The 15,595-nt window shown below is 43.0% G+C and overlaps 1 protein-coding gene across 1 annotated transcript; it reads right to left on the bottom strand.

The window, feature by feature from the left end:
* Positions 1 to 3,766: 3,766 nt before the first annotated feature.
* GPA33 (glycoprotein A33) lies at positions 3,767 to 13,771 on the bottom strand. The gene is made up of 7 exons (XM_065744117.1): positions 13,685 to 13,771; positions 9,308 to 9,459; positions 8,210 to 8,420; positions 7,532 to 7,690; positions 5,145 to 5,258; positions 4,616 to 4,733; positions 3,767 to 4,011 (listed from the first exon to the last, which is right to left on the bottom strand). Exons 1-7 carry the CDS (start codon positions 13,716 to 13,718, stop codon positions 3,930 to 3,932), a joined length of 870 nt encoding a protein of 289 aa, XP_065600189.1. The 5' UTR covers positions 13,719 to 13,771; the 3' UTR covers positions 3,767 to 3,929.
* Between the last annotated feature and the right edge of the window lie 1,824 nt (positions 13,772 to 15,595).

Consider the following 15,595-nt stretch of genomic DNA (forward strand, 5'->3'; position numbering starts at 1 on the left):
TGATGGATCCTCGAGTGTTGACCAACCAGGTGGCTTCTGCCAAATGCTTCTCCCAGTGCTTAAATGTTCCGCCACCCATTGCTTTCAATGTGGTTTTTAACAACCCATTGTACCTTTCAATTTTACCAGAAGCTGGTGCGTGATAGGGGATATGATAAATCCATTCAATACCATGATCTTTGGCCCAAGTATTTACAAGAGAATTTTTGAAATGAGTTCCATTATCGGACTCAATTCTTTCTGGAGTGCCATGTCGCCACAGGACTTGTTTCTCGAGCCCTAAGATGGTGTTTCGGGCGGTAGCATGGGGTACTGCATATGTTTCAAGCCACCCAGTGGTTGCTTCCACCATGGTGAGCACGTAACGCTTACCATCGCGAGTTCGTGGCAAGGTGATATAATCAACCTGCCACGCCTCCCCATATTTATACTTTTGCCATCGCCCTTCTTCCCAAAGAGGTTTCATTCTCTTGGCTTGTTTAATTGTGGCGCACGTATCACAGTCATGGATAACCTGTGCAATAGCATCCATAGTTAAGTCCACCCCTCGGTCTCTAGCCCATTTATATGTTGCATCTCTTCCTTGATGGCCAGAGGTCTCATGGGCCCAGCAAGCTAAAAATAATTCACTCTTGTGTCGCCAGTCCAAGTCTGCTTGAGCCACCTTAACTTTGGCAGCTCGATCTACCTGATGGTTATTTTGTTGTTCCTCAGTTGCCCGGCTCTTAGGAACATGAGCATCTACATGGCGCACCTTTACAACCATATTCTTTATTCGGGCAGCAATGTCTCTCCACAGTTCAGCAGCCCAAATAGGTTTACCCCTCCGTTGCCAACCATTTTGTTCCCGTTGCTGTAACCACCCCCATAAAGCATTTGCCACCATCCATGAGTCAGTGTAAAGATAAAGCACTGGCCACCTCTCTCGTTCAGCAATATCTAAGGCCAGCTGGACAGCCTTTACCTCTGCAAATTGACTTGGTTCTCCTTTTCCTTCAGTGGCCTCAGCAACTCGTCGTGTGGGGCTCCACACAGCAGATTTCCATCTGCGGTGCTTACCCACAATGCGACAGGATCCATCTGTGAACAGGGCATATCTCTTTTCATTGTCTGGTAGTTCATTATATGGCGGGGCCTCTTTGGCACGTGATACCTCCTCTGCTGGTATTGTTCCAAACTTTTTACCTTCAGGCCAGTCCGTGATCACTTCTAGGATTCCTGGATGACTAAGGTTCCCCATCCGAGCTCGCTGTGTAATCAGCGCAATCCACTTACTCCAAGTGGCATCAGTAGCATGATGGGTAGAGGGAACCTTTCCTTTGAACATCCAGTTCAGCACTGGCAGTCGAGGTGCCAGGAGGAGCTGCGTTTCAGTACCGATTACTTCGGAAAGCAGCTCGAACCCCCTCGTACGCGGCTAAGATCTCCTTCTCAGTTGGAGTGTAGCGCTCCTCAGACCCCCTGTACGCCCGACTCCAGAATCCAAGGGGTCGGCCTCGGGTCTCTCCAGGAGCTCTTTGCCACAAACTCCAAGTGGGACCTTCCTTTCCAGCAGCAGTGTAGAGGATGTTCTTTACATCCTGTCCCGTCCGCACTGGCCCCAGGGCCACGGCACGGGCTATCTCCTGCTTAATTTGCTCAAAAGCCTGCTGCTGCTCAGGGCCCCACACAAAATCATTCTTCTTCCGCGTCACCCGATAGAGAGGGCTCACAATGAGACTGTAGTTTGGAACATGCATTCTCCAAAAGTCCACTACACCCAAAAAAGCTTGGGTCTCTGTCTTACTGGTGGGTGGAGACATGGCAGTGATTTTGTTAATCACATCTGTAGGGATGTGACGACGTCCATCTTGCCACTTTATACCTAGGAACTGAATTTCCTGTGCAGGCCCTTTCACTTTGCTTCGCTTGATAGCAAAGCCAGCTCGCAGAAGGATCTGGATTATTCTCTCTCCTTTCTCAAAAACTTCTCCTGCTGTATTGCCCCACACAATGATATCATCAATGTATTGTAAGCGCTCAGGAGCACCGCCCTGTTCCAATGCAGTTTGGACCAACCCATGGCAAATGGTTGGGCTGTGCTTCCACCCCTGGGGCAAACGGTTCCAGGTGTACTTGGGACTCTTGGAGCTATTCTTGCTTCAGAAATTGATGGATTCAGCCACAGGAAAACCTTGGAGTAGTTAGAAATTTGAATGCATACATTTCTGGCTGGCTGAATTTAAGAAATTGGTTGCTATGTGTGTAGCACTCAGATAAATATGCAGCTTTCAAAATGTTTGTTTAAAAAAAGAGAAGCAGTGAAGTATCTCAGCTCTCTGCATTGCTCTCAATTTATTTCCAAAGGAAGAACAGGGCTTAGCATTGCAGAGTGTGAGTAGTTCTTTAATGGTTGTCATGTTTGTCTCTTACCTTTTCCTTGCTGGTTCTTATGAGACCTATTTAGAACTGAATTCATGACTTTGGGGGGATCTGTTTAATAATCTTGTCTGAACTTTGTGGCTGTTTCTTGTTTGTTTGTTTGCAGATATCGTAATGCAGATTTGTTAATCTCTGATTTCATTTACGTTTGCACATCGGTCATTTAAAATGTCATTTCAAGACTTCATCTGACAAGCTGCACTTAAGTTTCACATATTCTGTATTTTTCACTCTCAGGATAAGTTATGCAATATTAAAATGTCTTAGTGGTCAAAGTCAGCTTCTGGCTACAAATAGTATTCATAGTTGTGTCCTTCTACTGGTCTTTCCAGTTAAGCATCCACACTGTTATCCCTTGCAAGAAGCCCTCTTTAGCCCAGGGATGTAAGTGTGAGGGAACAGAAATACTGACAATGTTCTGAAACGTTTCTAAAAGATGCAGCTTTTGTTTTGCAGTAAAAACCTGTCAAAATGCTACTTAGGTTATTCGTACTATACTTTCTCATTGCAAAAGAGAATAAGATATGCCACTGTATTTCTTCTTCTCTTTCTGAGCTATGTACCTTGCTCTTTTACCTCCCTCCAGCTTTTATGTGCAGTTCTTTTTTTGGTAATCCATCTTTTTGCAGTGTGTAGTCATGCATCTAAACTAAGCACTGGAAGAAGTTCTCAGAATGTCTTGCTGAGCTGTGTTTCAAGTTGTTCAGTGCCGGAGAGATTTGGGTTTGGATGTGTTTTGTGAGGAACTCTGGTCTTTGCAGTTGTTACTAGAAATGAAGGCTATGATTAGAGTATCATGCAAAACAAAGGCAGTCAGAAAGTCGTTATTCTTGGAATTCTGATGTGTATGGTTCAGCAATCTGGAGAACGCTGAGGAGGATTGCTTGCTCTTCTTGAAAGTTATATTTCAGGCTTCTGTTATAATGTATTGTTGTTTCAAGCAAGAGCCTTTGCTCATCAGTTTTTTCCATACTTTTATTCACATATGCTTTGCATAGTGCATACAAAAATATATTCAATAAAATGTCCATAAAAATCTTGCTTCAGTGTAGCCTAAAATAATTTCTGTACTGGACAGTGCTGCAAGCTCTGTTTGCATAGCACCATAAAGAAGACCACCCTTCCTTAGCAACTTGAAACCTTCTGTGGATCTAGGGATATATTAGCAACTCTCTTCTCCAGATAGACTTGTCTGGCTTCTTTACAGTAAGTGGGACGGTGAGAAGACTGGTTATTTTTGGATGAGTGGGTGGAACAGCACTTCATATGCATTTTTCTGCTGTGAGGTTAAATATTAATACCCGCTGCATGTTAAGCACATCTTCTAAGGGTAATGAGATTACTATCCTCCCCCCCTCAGAAACTTCAAGACAGAGCCATTAGCTTTTACTTGGTTATTCTAAATACTTGGTGTGGCAAGAGATAGGTATTTCTTTTCTTTTAGGCTTTCTTTTCTCCAGTGGTGTCTGTTCCTCTGCGAGATGTGAAGATGGCATTGGCTTCCTGCTTCATTCATCTTCAGCATCATCTTTTGCTCTCTGAGTATCCATTGGTATCCTCTGCACACGTTCATCAGCATCTTCTCTTTCCCTAAAACATTATTCAGGAGTAGAAATGTTAGAGCCAGATAGAAGTTATACTGAAGAGATTTTGCGTTAGGCTGGTTTTAGATGGCTCTAGGTTGATTTAGAAGTGTACCAGACCAAACTCTTAAGTTATGATGTGGTGGTGGTGTGAGTATGTCTGTAGAGAGAAGATGACTGGTGTATCTTTTCTCATGCCACTCTTACAGTGGTTTTTCTTGCAATAATGTTGATTTGGGCATGCGAGGGCAGAAACAGCTAGGGCTTCATCAGTGGCTGAGTGTGCTTGACTGAGTGCAATTTGACAACTGAGTTCCAAGAGGGAATGTTTGGGTTCTGCCCCAGAGACCACATATCTGATGATATAGGTTCATAAGGTTGGAAAGGACCTACAAGATCATCTAGTCCAACCATCCATATGGCCATGTTCTGTGAGAAGAGATGGGAGGCACTGGGGTAGAAATGAAAGGGGGAAAAAAACAGTGCATACTTTTCCTTGGTGACTGCTTTTCTCCTGTGCTTTCTCCTGCATAGGCTGATGCTGGAGGAAGATGAACCCTTCGTATGTTCCGTTCCTTTTTTTTTTTTTTTTTTTGAGAAAGGTAACTTACGTCTCCTCGTAGTCCTTGTCCCCTCGGCAGCAGCAGAAGTAGGCTAGAATACTAATAACTATAATTGCAGCAAGAACTCCTCCAGCAATGCCTGCGTAAAGGGCAATGTTCATGGATGCTGTAAAGGAAGAAGAGAATTACCTCTTTGCAGTGAGAATGTTATCAAATGTGATCAGCGCAAGGATTGGTCTTCAGATCCTACTGACAGAGAGTTTGACTACAGGAGCTAGAATTGGTTCTGTGCTGGGGAGGTGATAAACCTACAGGAACAGCCCCTGGACCACAACAATAGCACAGCTGTACTTTACTGAGATTAGATTCACACTTTGGGGGTTCAGGCTTGTTATGCATGCTTTGGATTTTGTCAGCTCTGTGCATTAGTGAGCGCTCTGAGTGCTCTTTATGCTGAGAATGCGTTTAAAATGAATGTGCTACTTCTTGAAAGAAAGCAGGATTTTTAAGTTTTCTTTACATAGGGTGTGTCCTCTGGTACAGTTCTTCCAAAGGACTATTCCACATAGGCCCTTACGTGGGACAATGCTGACTGTCATGTTGCAGAATTCCTTTCCCACGCTGTTTGTTGAAGTGCAGATGTAGAAGCCAGAGGTATCTGCAGAGACATTCTTCAGAGTGATTTGCTCTCCTGTTGTGAAACACAAAGCCAGTCAGGAAAAGAGAGGAGCCATAGAAGGGCAGGTAATGGGGATGGCAGCCCTTCCATCCCATTCCAGGATGGGAAGGAGTGAGGAGAGGTTATGGGAGCTCATGGTTTGCTCCCTCTGCTTGTGAATTTCCATGCTAGTCTCTAGGTCTTACAGTGATCTGTGGGAGGACAAATGAAAGTGTGTTGTTTTGATTACAGAAAATGCTGTACTGGAACATTCCTTTTAGAAAGAAAACAGGGAAACTGTGGGTGAAGCATATGGAAATATATATGCTTAGTAACTGCTTTTTTTTCTTTTGCAATGGGTGAATGGCCAGGAGCCCTTTTTGCTTTGAAATATGAGACAGCACAAACCAGTGGTCTGACTTTGACAAGTGTCCATCTCATGAATATGAGATGGCTAGAAGTTCTTCAGTTCTCCAACCCTTAGGATTTAAGATTTAGGATTTAAGGGGGGGAAGAGGGGGAATAGTAGTGTTGTGGCCTCTCTCTCTTAGAGAGGCCGTTCAGGCTGTGCAAATAAAGGAAGAAACAGTACAGTGACACAGGAATGCTTTGATACTACACACTGCCTGTCCAACCCAGCAGAGTGCGGAATGTAACTAAATTTTAGTTCTCTTTGTTGAGTGGTGCTTATTACGTGTCTGACTGATGCTTGTATGAGTGCTTTGTTTTTTTTGCTTTCTACTGATTCTGCTTGAAAATAGAGAAGCTCTGAATGCTTTTTCAGTAGCTTTTCTGCTATGTTCTCTGTGATTTATTTCTTCTCTGTGATTTATTTCAGTTCTTTCTAGCTCATGTTTGGGACAGAGATTCTGTTTAGTCTTTGCTGACGCCTAGTGCCAGCTAGGAGGAGCGTGCAAACCAATAACAAGCTCCACCTGCTTCATTTATTTTAAAACTGTCTGAGCTTGCTTCACTTTCTTTCCTTCCTCCTTCAATATGATGATTATAGCTCTTAAAACTTAAAATTATAGCTCTTAACTGCAATTTGTTACTGGACTGTAAATCTGACTATATTAAAGTAATCGTCTGCTGAGTAAAATTGGAAGAATGTGTGTCAGATACTGTCAGTTTTGGAGTGGCTGCTGAGGGAGTCCTGCAGAATGGGCCTCGACTAGCCTAGCGCAGTAAGAAGTGTATAGCAGGGGGTTGGAACTAGATGATCTTAAAGGTCCCTTTCAACCCAAACCATTCTGTGATCCAGCCACCAGAGGAATCAGGTCCAGCTGGTTCACCTACTGGACAGCAGTGTTCTGCTAACACAAATAATATGGAAGTGAGTCAGAACAGACTCTTGTCCCGGGAAAGAACAGAATGAAGGCAGGAGTGGCAGACAGCTGTTGCTTGGAGAAGACAAATCGGGGTGTGTGCTGGGCTGTGTGATGCACTGGCACCGCTTAGTGGCCAGTTGAGTGTGGCTTGTGTTTCTGTGTAGGTTCCATCTCTTGCATAATTCATGCAAGAATCACTACTGGGAGCTGAACAGCCTACAGTCGTAACATATTTAGTGCAGCAATGCTACAATAACTTAGGGAAGATAGGTTCAGACGTGTAGTCTGTCTTTTTGGAGTTGAAGATAACAGGAGGAAAGGAAGCAGCTTGGAGTAATAAATCTGGGGTCTGTGATACTACTGCGCTTTAAAGGCTATTAAACTCACATTTTTTCTATGAATAATTCTACCTGAGGTAAAAAGGGAAATTCATATCCTTCTCTTACATTCTAATGTAAAAATAAAAGCAAGTAAAGCATTAGGATTTGTGTGACAGTCCTAAAGTGCTGGGAATTTCTTTTTTCTAAGTAGGAATGGCTTAGCAGTTTCTCATTACACTTTCCTCCAGGTTAAGAGTCATCTCTGGAACCAACTTTTGTTTGTTCTCAACTCCAGAATGTGACTTGTTCAGTGAGCTGAGAAATAAAGGGACACCAGTTAGAAAAATGTATTTTATCCTCACGCTATCTCAGCAATCGAGTAGGAATTATTTCTGGCCGCTTCCAAAGTGAAGACAGCTTTCCTGGCAGGTAAGAACTAAAGTGGAAATCTTAGTGGCCACTGTTACTTCAAGTAACAGTCCTTCTCACTTTGCAAGTTACTCAGGAATGTGTCTTGCCAAAAGGTCAGTTCTTAAAATGCTGCTTAAAGGGTTTCCTAAAAAGAGTTCTTGTGTGTTTTTAATATTTGCGTTTCAAAGTCTTTCTAACCTGGAACTATAGAGAGCTCAATGCCTCAGTGTCTCTGAAATTGACATACCGCTTGTTGTTTGTAGAACACGGGGCTCATTTTGTACGTTGAAGCTTTGCCAAGTATATGTGGGTTTTGGGGAGCCCTCATGAGAAATGCAGGTTAGATTGATAGTCTGTCCATATTCTGCTGTGCCCACGATCTTGCATTCTGGTTTGGATGGTGCAACTGAAGGAAGGAAAAACAGAATTTGGTTAATCATATGTAGTATTTTGTTTTCAACCCCTCTCCTGCTTCTATTTATTTCCTGCTGAACAGACCTTGCACCTACAGCCTTCTCAAAGGAAGGTTGTCCCCAGACTGTTTGTTCCTTCTTGATACTTTTCAGTCAAGAAGAAACTGTAAAATGCTTTTTGGGCTATCTCTAATGTTGAGCAACTCTTCCATTGATAACTTGAGCCACAGAGTGAATGAGGAATGATCTGTATTGAGTTTACTAGGTTACTGGGAATGTGACCTATATGACTCTTATGGTCAAGTATCTAAGGGAGTTGGATGCTCTTAATCTTTCCAACCTACTTCTGTAGTTGTAGGATAAGACTAAAGACAAAACTGTAAGTTAAGATTTACTGGGGGATTTTTTTTTCTTAGAAAGTAAATTTTTGTAAAAAAAAAAAAATGGTATGGACTTGAGAGGAAGGATAATGGGTTATGTAATGAATCTAATTTTGTCTCCATCGTGCTTACTGAGGACGAAAAGACTCATGAGTGCAGACTGCCGGGGGGGGTCATCCCGTAGACGAACGCTGCATACGTATGTCCCATTGTCTTCCATGGTTACTTCATTAATGGTGATGCTGATGTCTCCGCTGTTTACATCACCAGTAAACTGTATCCGGTTCTCATAGCCCTTGCCATACTGTACGAGTCCATCGAAATACCTAGTGACAGCATCATCCTGTCAGAGAGGGAGGGAAACTAAGCAACCTTTGTTTCTTCTGTGCAAGTCTGTGGTCTAACTCCATAGATTAGCTCATTCATAATAGAAGAAAAACTCAGAAAAGAGTAACGGGGGGGGGGAAAAAGACAACTTGGAAGTAAGAAGGATTCCAGACAGAAACTCTCACTCTTTCAAACATCTTTTCTGGTCGGAGACAGATTTCTTTTGCTGGGTCTTTATTTTTTTTACTTTTCCTTTTCATGGTAGGACACAATGAGACTTATTTGATATCCATGTGTCAACAAAATCCTGTTATTTTACATACTCCCTTGCCTTCTTCCAGCAGCGATCTTAAGAGAAGAAACCCTTGGCAGTTACTGCAAGGAGGACTCCAGGTGCTGCTTCTCTTCTCATTAATCCCCAAGAACTTCAGAGATCCTTAGGTCATATTCCCTGTGAATGTGGGAGACCTCAAGAATCTCTCCCATGTACTAATATCAACTAAAACTTCTTATACTGCATCAAATATGTATACATACATTATATGTATGTTACATATACGCAAAAATTTACAAAGCTTTTCATAAGTTTTCATGAAGTATCTGAATATCTCATATATATAAGTAGATATAAACCCAAGGCACGTGCAACTGTATATTGAGGGTACATTACCGTAAGACCAAAAGAGAAGGAGAAGAAGGGACTTGCTTAATATCACACAATGGATTTGTATTAAACTGAATCTACTATCAAAGTTTCTAATTGCCTAGGTCCGAGATTAAAGAAGATAGGCCTTGAAGGGATCTTTTCCTTCCACAACACATTCCTGCTGTCCTGCTTCCATCTCTCCTCCCACCTCCCTCTTGGATGTACTATTATATATTTTGTTATGCAGCTTGATTTACCGCGCTGATCACTTTCTTCCAGACAACAAAATCTCCTGCGCTGGTCCAAACGTGAGTATTAAAATTACAACGGAGAGTAGCGTTGTTCCCTCGTGCCACCTGCACTTCCTTGGTAGGTGTTTCCACAGTGAGGGCATAAGCAGTCACCAGAACTAGAAAGAAAATGAATTCATTAATCAGACAAACTAATGGCATCTGATTTCCATGGTTGGCTTTTTTACCTGCTGCAGTAACCTACAACTTCCCATCTGCTAGTTGTAGAATCATAGAATTGCTCAGGTTGGAAAAGACCTTCTAGATCATCACATCTAAGCCAACCTACCCATGCCTCTCAGGAACATGATTGGTTTGAGCACAGTTTTCAAACACATCCAGAGATGGTGACCACCTCCCTGGGAAGTCTATTCCAGTGCTTAACAACCCTCTCTGGTAAGAGACTTTTCCTTATATCCAACCTAAATCTCCTTGGCCCAACTTAAGGCTATTTCCCCTTGTTCTATCACCTGTGAGAAGAGACCAACCCTGCTCTCACTGCAATTACCTTTCATGTATTTGTAGAGAGCAATAAGGTCTCCCCTCAGCCTCCTCTTCCCCAGACTAAACAGCTCCTTTAGTCACTCCTCATAGGGCATATGCTCCAGGCCCTTCACAAGCCTTGTTGCCCTTCTTTGGATCTGCTTCAGCACCTCAATGTCCTTTTTGTACTGAGGTGTTCAAACTGAACACAGTACTTGAGGTGGGGTCTCACCAGGGCCAAGTACAGGGGCAGGATTACTTCCCTAGCCCTGCTCACCACACCATGGCATTCCTTTCTGAGCGGGAGACAACGAATGCTGCTGCTGACTGACTACAGGGATTTGCTGAACAGGATGGTGAAGAGCTAAGTTCTGCTTTCTTTGCCTCGCTTCCCTCTTCTTTACTTCTTTGGATATAAAGATGTAATTTGTTTTATCTTTCTGAATTTTCTGTACAGCACCTTTTGAAAACTGTCTGAAACCAGATAAGAGTGAAGGGAGAAGAGAAAGGAAATGCTGCTGAGAGGCATTCCTGTGACAAGGAGGAGTGAGGTCCGGAAAGGAGGAAGTTGGAAGAGGGCAGAGATCTATGCTTCCTGAGAGAGGCTTGCTGTAGTGGTGAAGGTTTGCTTCTGGAATGACCAGGCAGAGCTAGTGCTCCTCAGGGAGGATGTGAGTAAAAAGCTGCCATCCAGCAAGTTTTGGGGCCTGATTCTGCCGTATCTCTGTTGATCTGAGATCCACAAGGAAGAGAACAAAGGACATCTGGATTCCACTGTGAGTTGCACAAGGATTGTAAATGCTTGCATTTGTAGACAAAAAGTTGTCACAGCCACACATACCTTAGGTCAACAGAAACAAGCCATTGGCAAATCAGCAGTATCAGATCCTTGACTGTAACAGCAGGGAACTGTAGCATCCCTTAAAAGATAATGGTGTAAGGACCAGAAGGATTTTGATACCACCACAGGTTAGTATGGGACAGCTGGCACTACGATCTTTTCCCCCGTAAGGGGAAAAACTTTCTGTAACTGGATCCAGTCTGCTCTGTAAATGGCCCTTCAGTCTCTTTGTAGACATGGCCTGTCCTGCCAGAACTGCTGCATTTCCCTCTCTTGAGACAAGATGGATAGGAATTTCCACAGCAGCCACGCCTCTTCTCTCCTTTGCACTCTTTCATTACTGCAGGGTAGAAATGCCCTCCTTTCCACAGCTGTCTTCTGCTGAAAATGCCTGGAGCTTTCTGAAGTGTCAAGATTGTTTTTTATGCTTGGTATTGTCCTGGTAAGAAAAGGCTGATTGACCAGAGCAGGATGCTTCTAGCCAAAGTTGTCACCTTTTTGTGTTCTCAACTCTTGATTAAAGACTGTAGAAAACTCAATTATGCATGCATATTGTTTTCTTCCTCGTGGCAGTAGTGGTTTCTATTCTCACAGGCACTGATTCATCTGTAACTGCTGACAGCCATGCAAGGGAAACTAGCAGGGCAAAGTACCTCTAACATCGTTTTATTGCAGCCACTCCCTGGTCTTTCCCTGCTCTGCAGCAGCCAGCACAAGGGCCACGCTTGCATAGCCTAAGGGCTTTCTGACTGTTTCTAATCATTTCCCCTGCATGAGAGGCACCTATAAAAGCCATCTTGTTGCCTGTCGCAACTGGATAGAGATGCTTTCCCGCATTTAGATGGAAAGCATCATAATCTGTACTAGGAGATGGAGCAAAACCAATTTCCTGATCCTTTTGTCACTCAGAAACTTGTTCTACCAGGCCAGGCCTCAATGACAGGTCATTAACTCAGCCCTGAGGCAGAGGAGAAACTGCCCAACCCTAAGGCTTCACTCAGAAGTGCTTTGGCTTCTTCCAGTTGAATGACTAAAATCTACGATAAAAAGAGATTTGGTTTTTGTTTTGTTTTCCCAAACTTCTTCAGTACAGGGTCATGGAACAGCTGTGTACTGTAGAAACAGCCCCTAATGAGAGAGATGGCTTATATGTGTGTTGCTGTCATCCTAATGCCCACCATCTTCTGCTGCTCTCCCATTTTTCACCTGTGACATCTCTTTCTCACTCCCATGTTTCCCTTGTTATGTCTCCTTTTGGCTCTCATGGAAGCTGCATGATCTTGTCCTGAGGTGTGCCAATTTACTTTGCCAGTATCTCTCCATCCTCTTTCTCACCATGTTTGACCACTTCAGGGCCACCAACAGCCAGCTGGTTACTGTTGATGTGTATTTTGAATGCATTCAGTCCCTGTTTCTTGGACAACTGAAAGGACAGGAGAATCAGTTCTGAAAGAACTTAAGGAAAGCAGTGGAGACAAATAGCCACTATATCACTAGATGGATGGCATCATCTAGATTTAAGCCCTAAGATTACTTTTTATCATTAATGCTTTATGTTTATAACATTTTTTTTTAAATTGAGGAAAAATTTTACCTCTCTCTGCTCAACTTAAAGCGTGAGTACTAGTGCAAAGGAAGAAGAAAATCAAAGTGTTTACTTCCACGTTTGTTACTGTATACATGTTAATGCATAGTATCAACACAGAGTGAGAGGGCAATTAGCAGAGCTGAAACCAATCACTTCCATCATGGGAGAGGGGAAACCTCACGTGTGAGATGTGAATTAAAATTTAAGTATAGTTTTTAAGTATATTTTGCTTTGGCAGGGGAGTTGGACTCGATCTCCAGAGGTCCCTTCCAACCCCTACAATTCTGACATTCCGTGATTTTGTTTGATTCACAATGACCAATGTGGGGCCTTCCATTCAACAAGAAGGACACAGTAGCCATCAGTCACACACTGCAGTGTGAGCAGAAGGCAGCCTTCACTGACAAGGGAGCCCTTGTGTTCCAACCCTGCCGTGTAGTTCCTCTGCTCTAGTGTACTGTAGGTAGCTACTGTACCTTTTCCAATTCTTTTTTTTTTTTTTTCCACTCTGAATTATCATTTGACTCCTACCCAAACAGACAAGAAGAGCTTTGCATACAGATGGTAAACTTTTCAGAGCAGAAAATCCGTACTTAAGATAGCACAAAGGGCAAGGATAAGGAAAAAGGACGACGAATACTAACAGTGTTATGCAATTTACACAACGATCGCCAGATTATGACTCAAGTCATGTTTATCTTATTCAGAGCATGATTCTTTTTTCTAATTAGGTTAGACCTCATGAATTTCCTTCTCATGGGTCTGTTTGTCCAAGCAGGGCTTTCAGGATTTTTGACTGAAAAACTATGAGTGGTTTCCATGTAAGTAGCTCCCTAAAGTCTGAAAGATGACGTAGGACTGTTTGTATGAGAAGACAAGTCCTAAAGTAGTGAGACTCAGACTCTGCAAGGCAGGATAAGGAAGAGCAAGCCTGACGAAGGCCACGGGCAAACTGCTGAGTTACATGCATAGGCAGGGATCGCTGTGCGTCCCCTTGACATGCATAATATATAAAGATCACAGATCATACCCAAGTATAAACAGTAGGAGTTAAACTTATGGAGACATCTGCTCCATGCAGATATGCGTATAAAAGAATAAAACCCAAGGACTTTTCCACTTCGCTTGAGGAAATGCCTTCTTCAAGATGAAATGCTGCATTTAACAGGAGGCATTACAATTGGTTTCAAAAATATTTTTCGGCCTCTTGAAGTACAGCATTCTTTTCCTGTTTCCAAAGTTGACTTGCAGCCTTACGAGACGCCTGTGAGTCTAGGCATTCAGCATAGGGGGAGTAAACCCACCTGCCTGATCATCGACATGCTGAAATTTATATTAAACTGAAGCACGCCAAGTCCGTTGTATTACTCAGACTTTGTTGTGCTGTTTCCTTCTACCCAACCTTTTAAGACAGAACCAAGTCAGTACTCACCTGCACTGAAAATGAACAGCTGAAGCCCCTTCATTGCTGTCCACCTCCTTTCACCTCAAAGTGCTCTTCCTTCTAACTTGGAGGTGGATATGACTTTAGCTGAAGGCTATTGCACAATGACATCACAGGTCTACTTCCTCATTCTCTTTTGAAGTGTTTTGCTTTGCCCCTCCTCCCATCCAGAATGGCAAGGCAGATTACCAATAGCATTTGATATCTCTTGCTGCTCTCTGCCGCCTGGAGAGAGGAAACTTACCCTCCTGTGAACTTTCTCCCCCAGTTAACTGCCTCTCCCAGTTGCTCATAACACGCGGGTATGTAAAGCGAGAGAAGAGGCAATCCAAGGAGTACTGTAATTGGGAGTGTACAACACAACAATTGAAGCCGTTGTTTGTGGTGTCCAAGTTAAAAGTGAGGGCAGATGCTGTGATGCAGACAGGGATTTGGCCTGGTGCTCCTGCAATTCTGCTGCCCTGATGTTGTGGCAGAGAGCTGAGGTATGCTGAGGGTAGTGTCAGGTCATGTGGATCTACTTCCCGTAGTTCTTCATCTCTGTGGTAGATCTACCTCCGTGAGCTCCTGCTCAATCTTAAAACTTAGCAGCATGCAGCATATTCATGAATCATCTGGCAAAGGGGATGAGATGTAGTATACAAATGTTTCCTGATGGTACAAAACTACTGAGGGCTGTAAAAACTAAGAGTTGTGGAAGTACATCAAGATTCGGAGGAACTGAATTATAAAATTGCTTAAGAATTCTGAATTTTCAAATATTTTATTGTTAAATGCAAACTAAAGCAGACAAGGGAGGAATCTGTGCAAGGATGAATACTGAAGTTGTGGATAATTCTCTTAAAAATTGATGAGGTACATAGTGATGGAAGTAGGTAAATCTAGAAACAATTAGTGAAGGAATAGTTAAGAAAAATGAACCATATTACAAATGTATAAAATACCATGCTCTTTGTACTCATAGTGTTGTCAGCACTTACTGTTATTCCCTAACCTCTTCTAAAGAGATTTAAAAAAAGCAAGGCAAGGTAGAGAGTGAGGCATACAAATGTAAGAACTGCATTAATGGGAGAGAACGAAAGCCTGCTGTCCATTTTTCTGACAGCCAGCACTGGAGGATGTCCAGAAGGAATCTAGGCCAGGTGTAGTGATGCATGACCGTGATTTGTAGCTCAGGGATTTCCCGGTGCTGTATCTCTGTAACTAGTAGCACTGGACAGATTCATTTATTTTCTCACCCTTTGCTCAATCCTTTTTTGAAGCCATGTAAACTTACAGCAACTACAGAATCCAGTAGAAAGGTGTCTCACTGGTGAGAAGTACAGAAGAAGTTCTGCATGAAGCAAAATTAAAGCAGACTGATTATTCAGCTTGGTTGAAAAATAGATGGGAATGTAATAGAAGCTTCTAGAGCAAGGCAACCAACTTTTGTTGCAAGTCAACTGATAAAGGAGGGGGAAGAACAAGGTTAAGAAGCTGAAAGCAAAAAAACCTAGAAGTTGGATATCAGCAAAGTCTTCCAGGCAGTGCCTGGTGCTTTGTAATCATTCAAGGTGGTAATGGATCTTTTGTGGTGCTTTGCCAGAAAATATGAACCAGTACCTACCCAGATCTGTCAGATGATACCATGAACGATAGTGGTGTAGTCCTTTGTAATCCTGGACTCTTCCTTAGGCCACAAGCCAGTTTCTCCCAGTTTGTCCTAGTTTAGAAGAAAATCACAACATCTGATGATGAGCATCTGAGAGCCAAAGTCTCTCCGTCTCCTTGCGCTGTTCTGCCAACCAGGAGCTGGGGGTGCATAGTGAGCTGGGAAGGGATGCAGCCTGGATAGTGACCCAGACTGGCCAAAGGGATGTCCCCCACCATATGGCATCGTGCTCAGCAATGGAAGCAGAA

This window comes from Cyrtonyx montezumae, unplaced genomic scaffold (assembly GCF_038088225.1).
Source record: "Cyrtonyx montezumae isolate F1298 unplaced genomic scaffold, pur_monq_1.0 scaffold_3, whole genome shotgun sequence".
NCBI classification, from domain to species: Eukaryota; Metazoa; Chordata; class Aves; order Galliformes; family Odontophoridae; genus Cyrtonyx; species Cyrtonyx montezumae.

Bases quoted from the DNA above. Each gene is read 5' to 3' on its own strand.
- GPA33 (XM_065744117.1), bottom strand. From the start codon at position 13,718: ATGAAGGGGCTTCAGCTGTTCATTTTCAGTGCAG. The intron at 9,460-13,684 runs GTGAGTACTGAC...TTTTCTTTCTAG, and splicing joins GCTGTTCATTTTCAGTGCAG to TTCTGGTGACTGCTTATGCC. The intron at 7,691-8,209 runs GTAAGCACGATG...TCCTTCCTTCAG, and splicing joins CATGAGTCTTTTCGTCCTCA to TTGCACCATCCAAACCAGAA.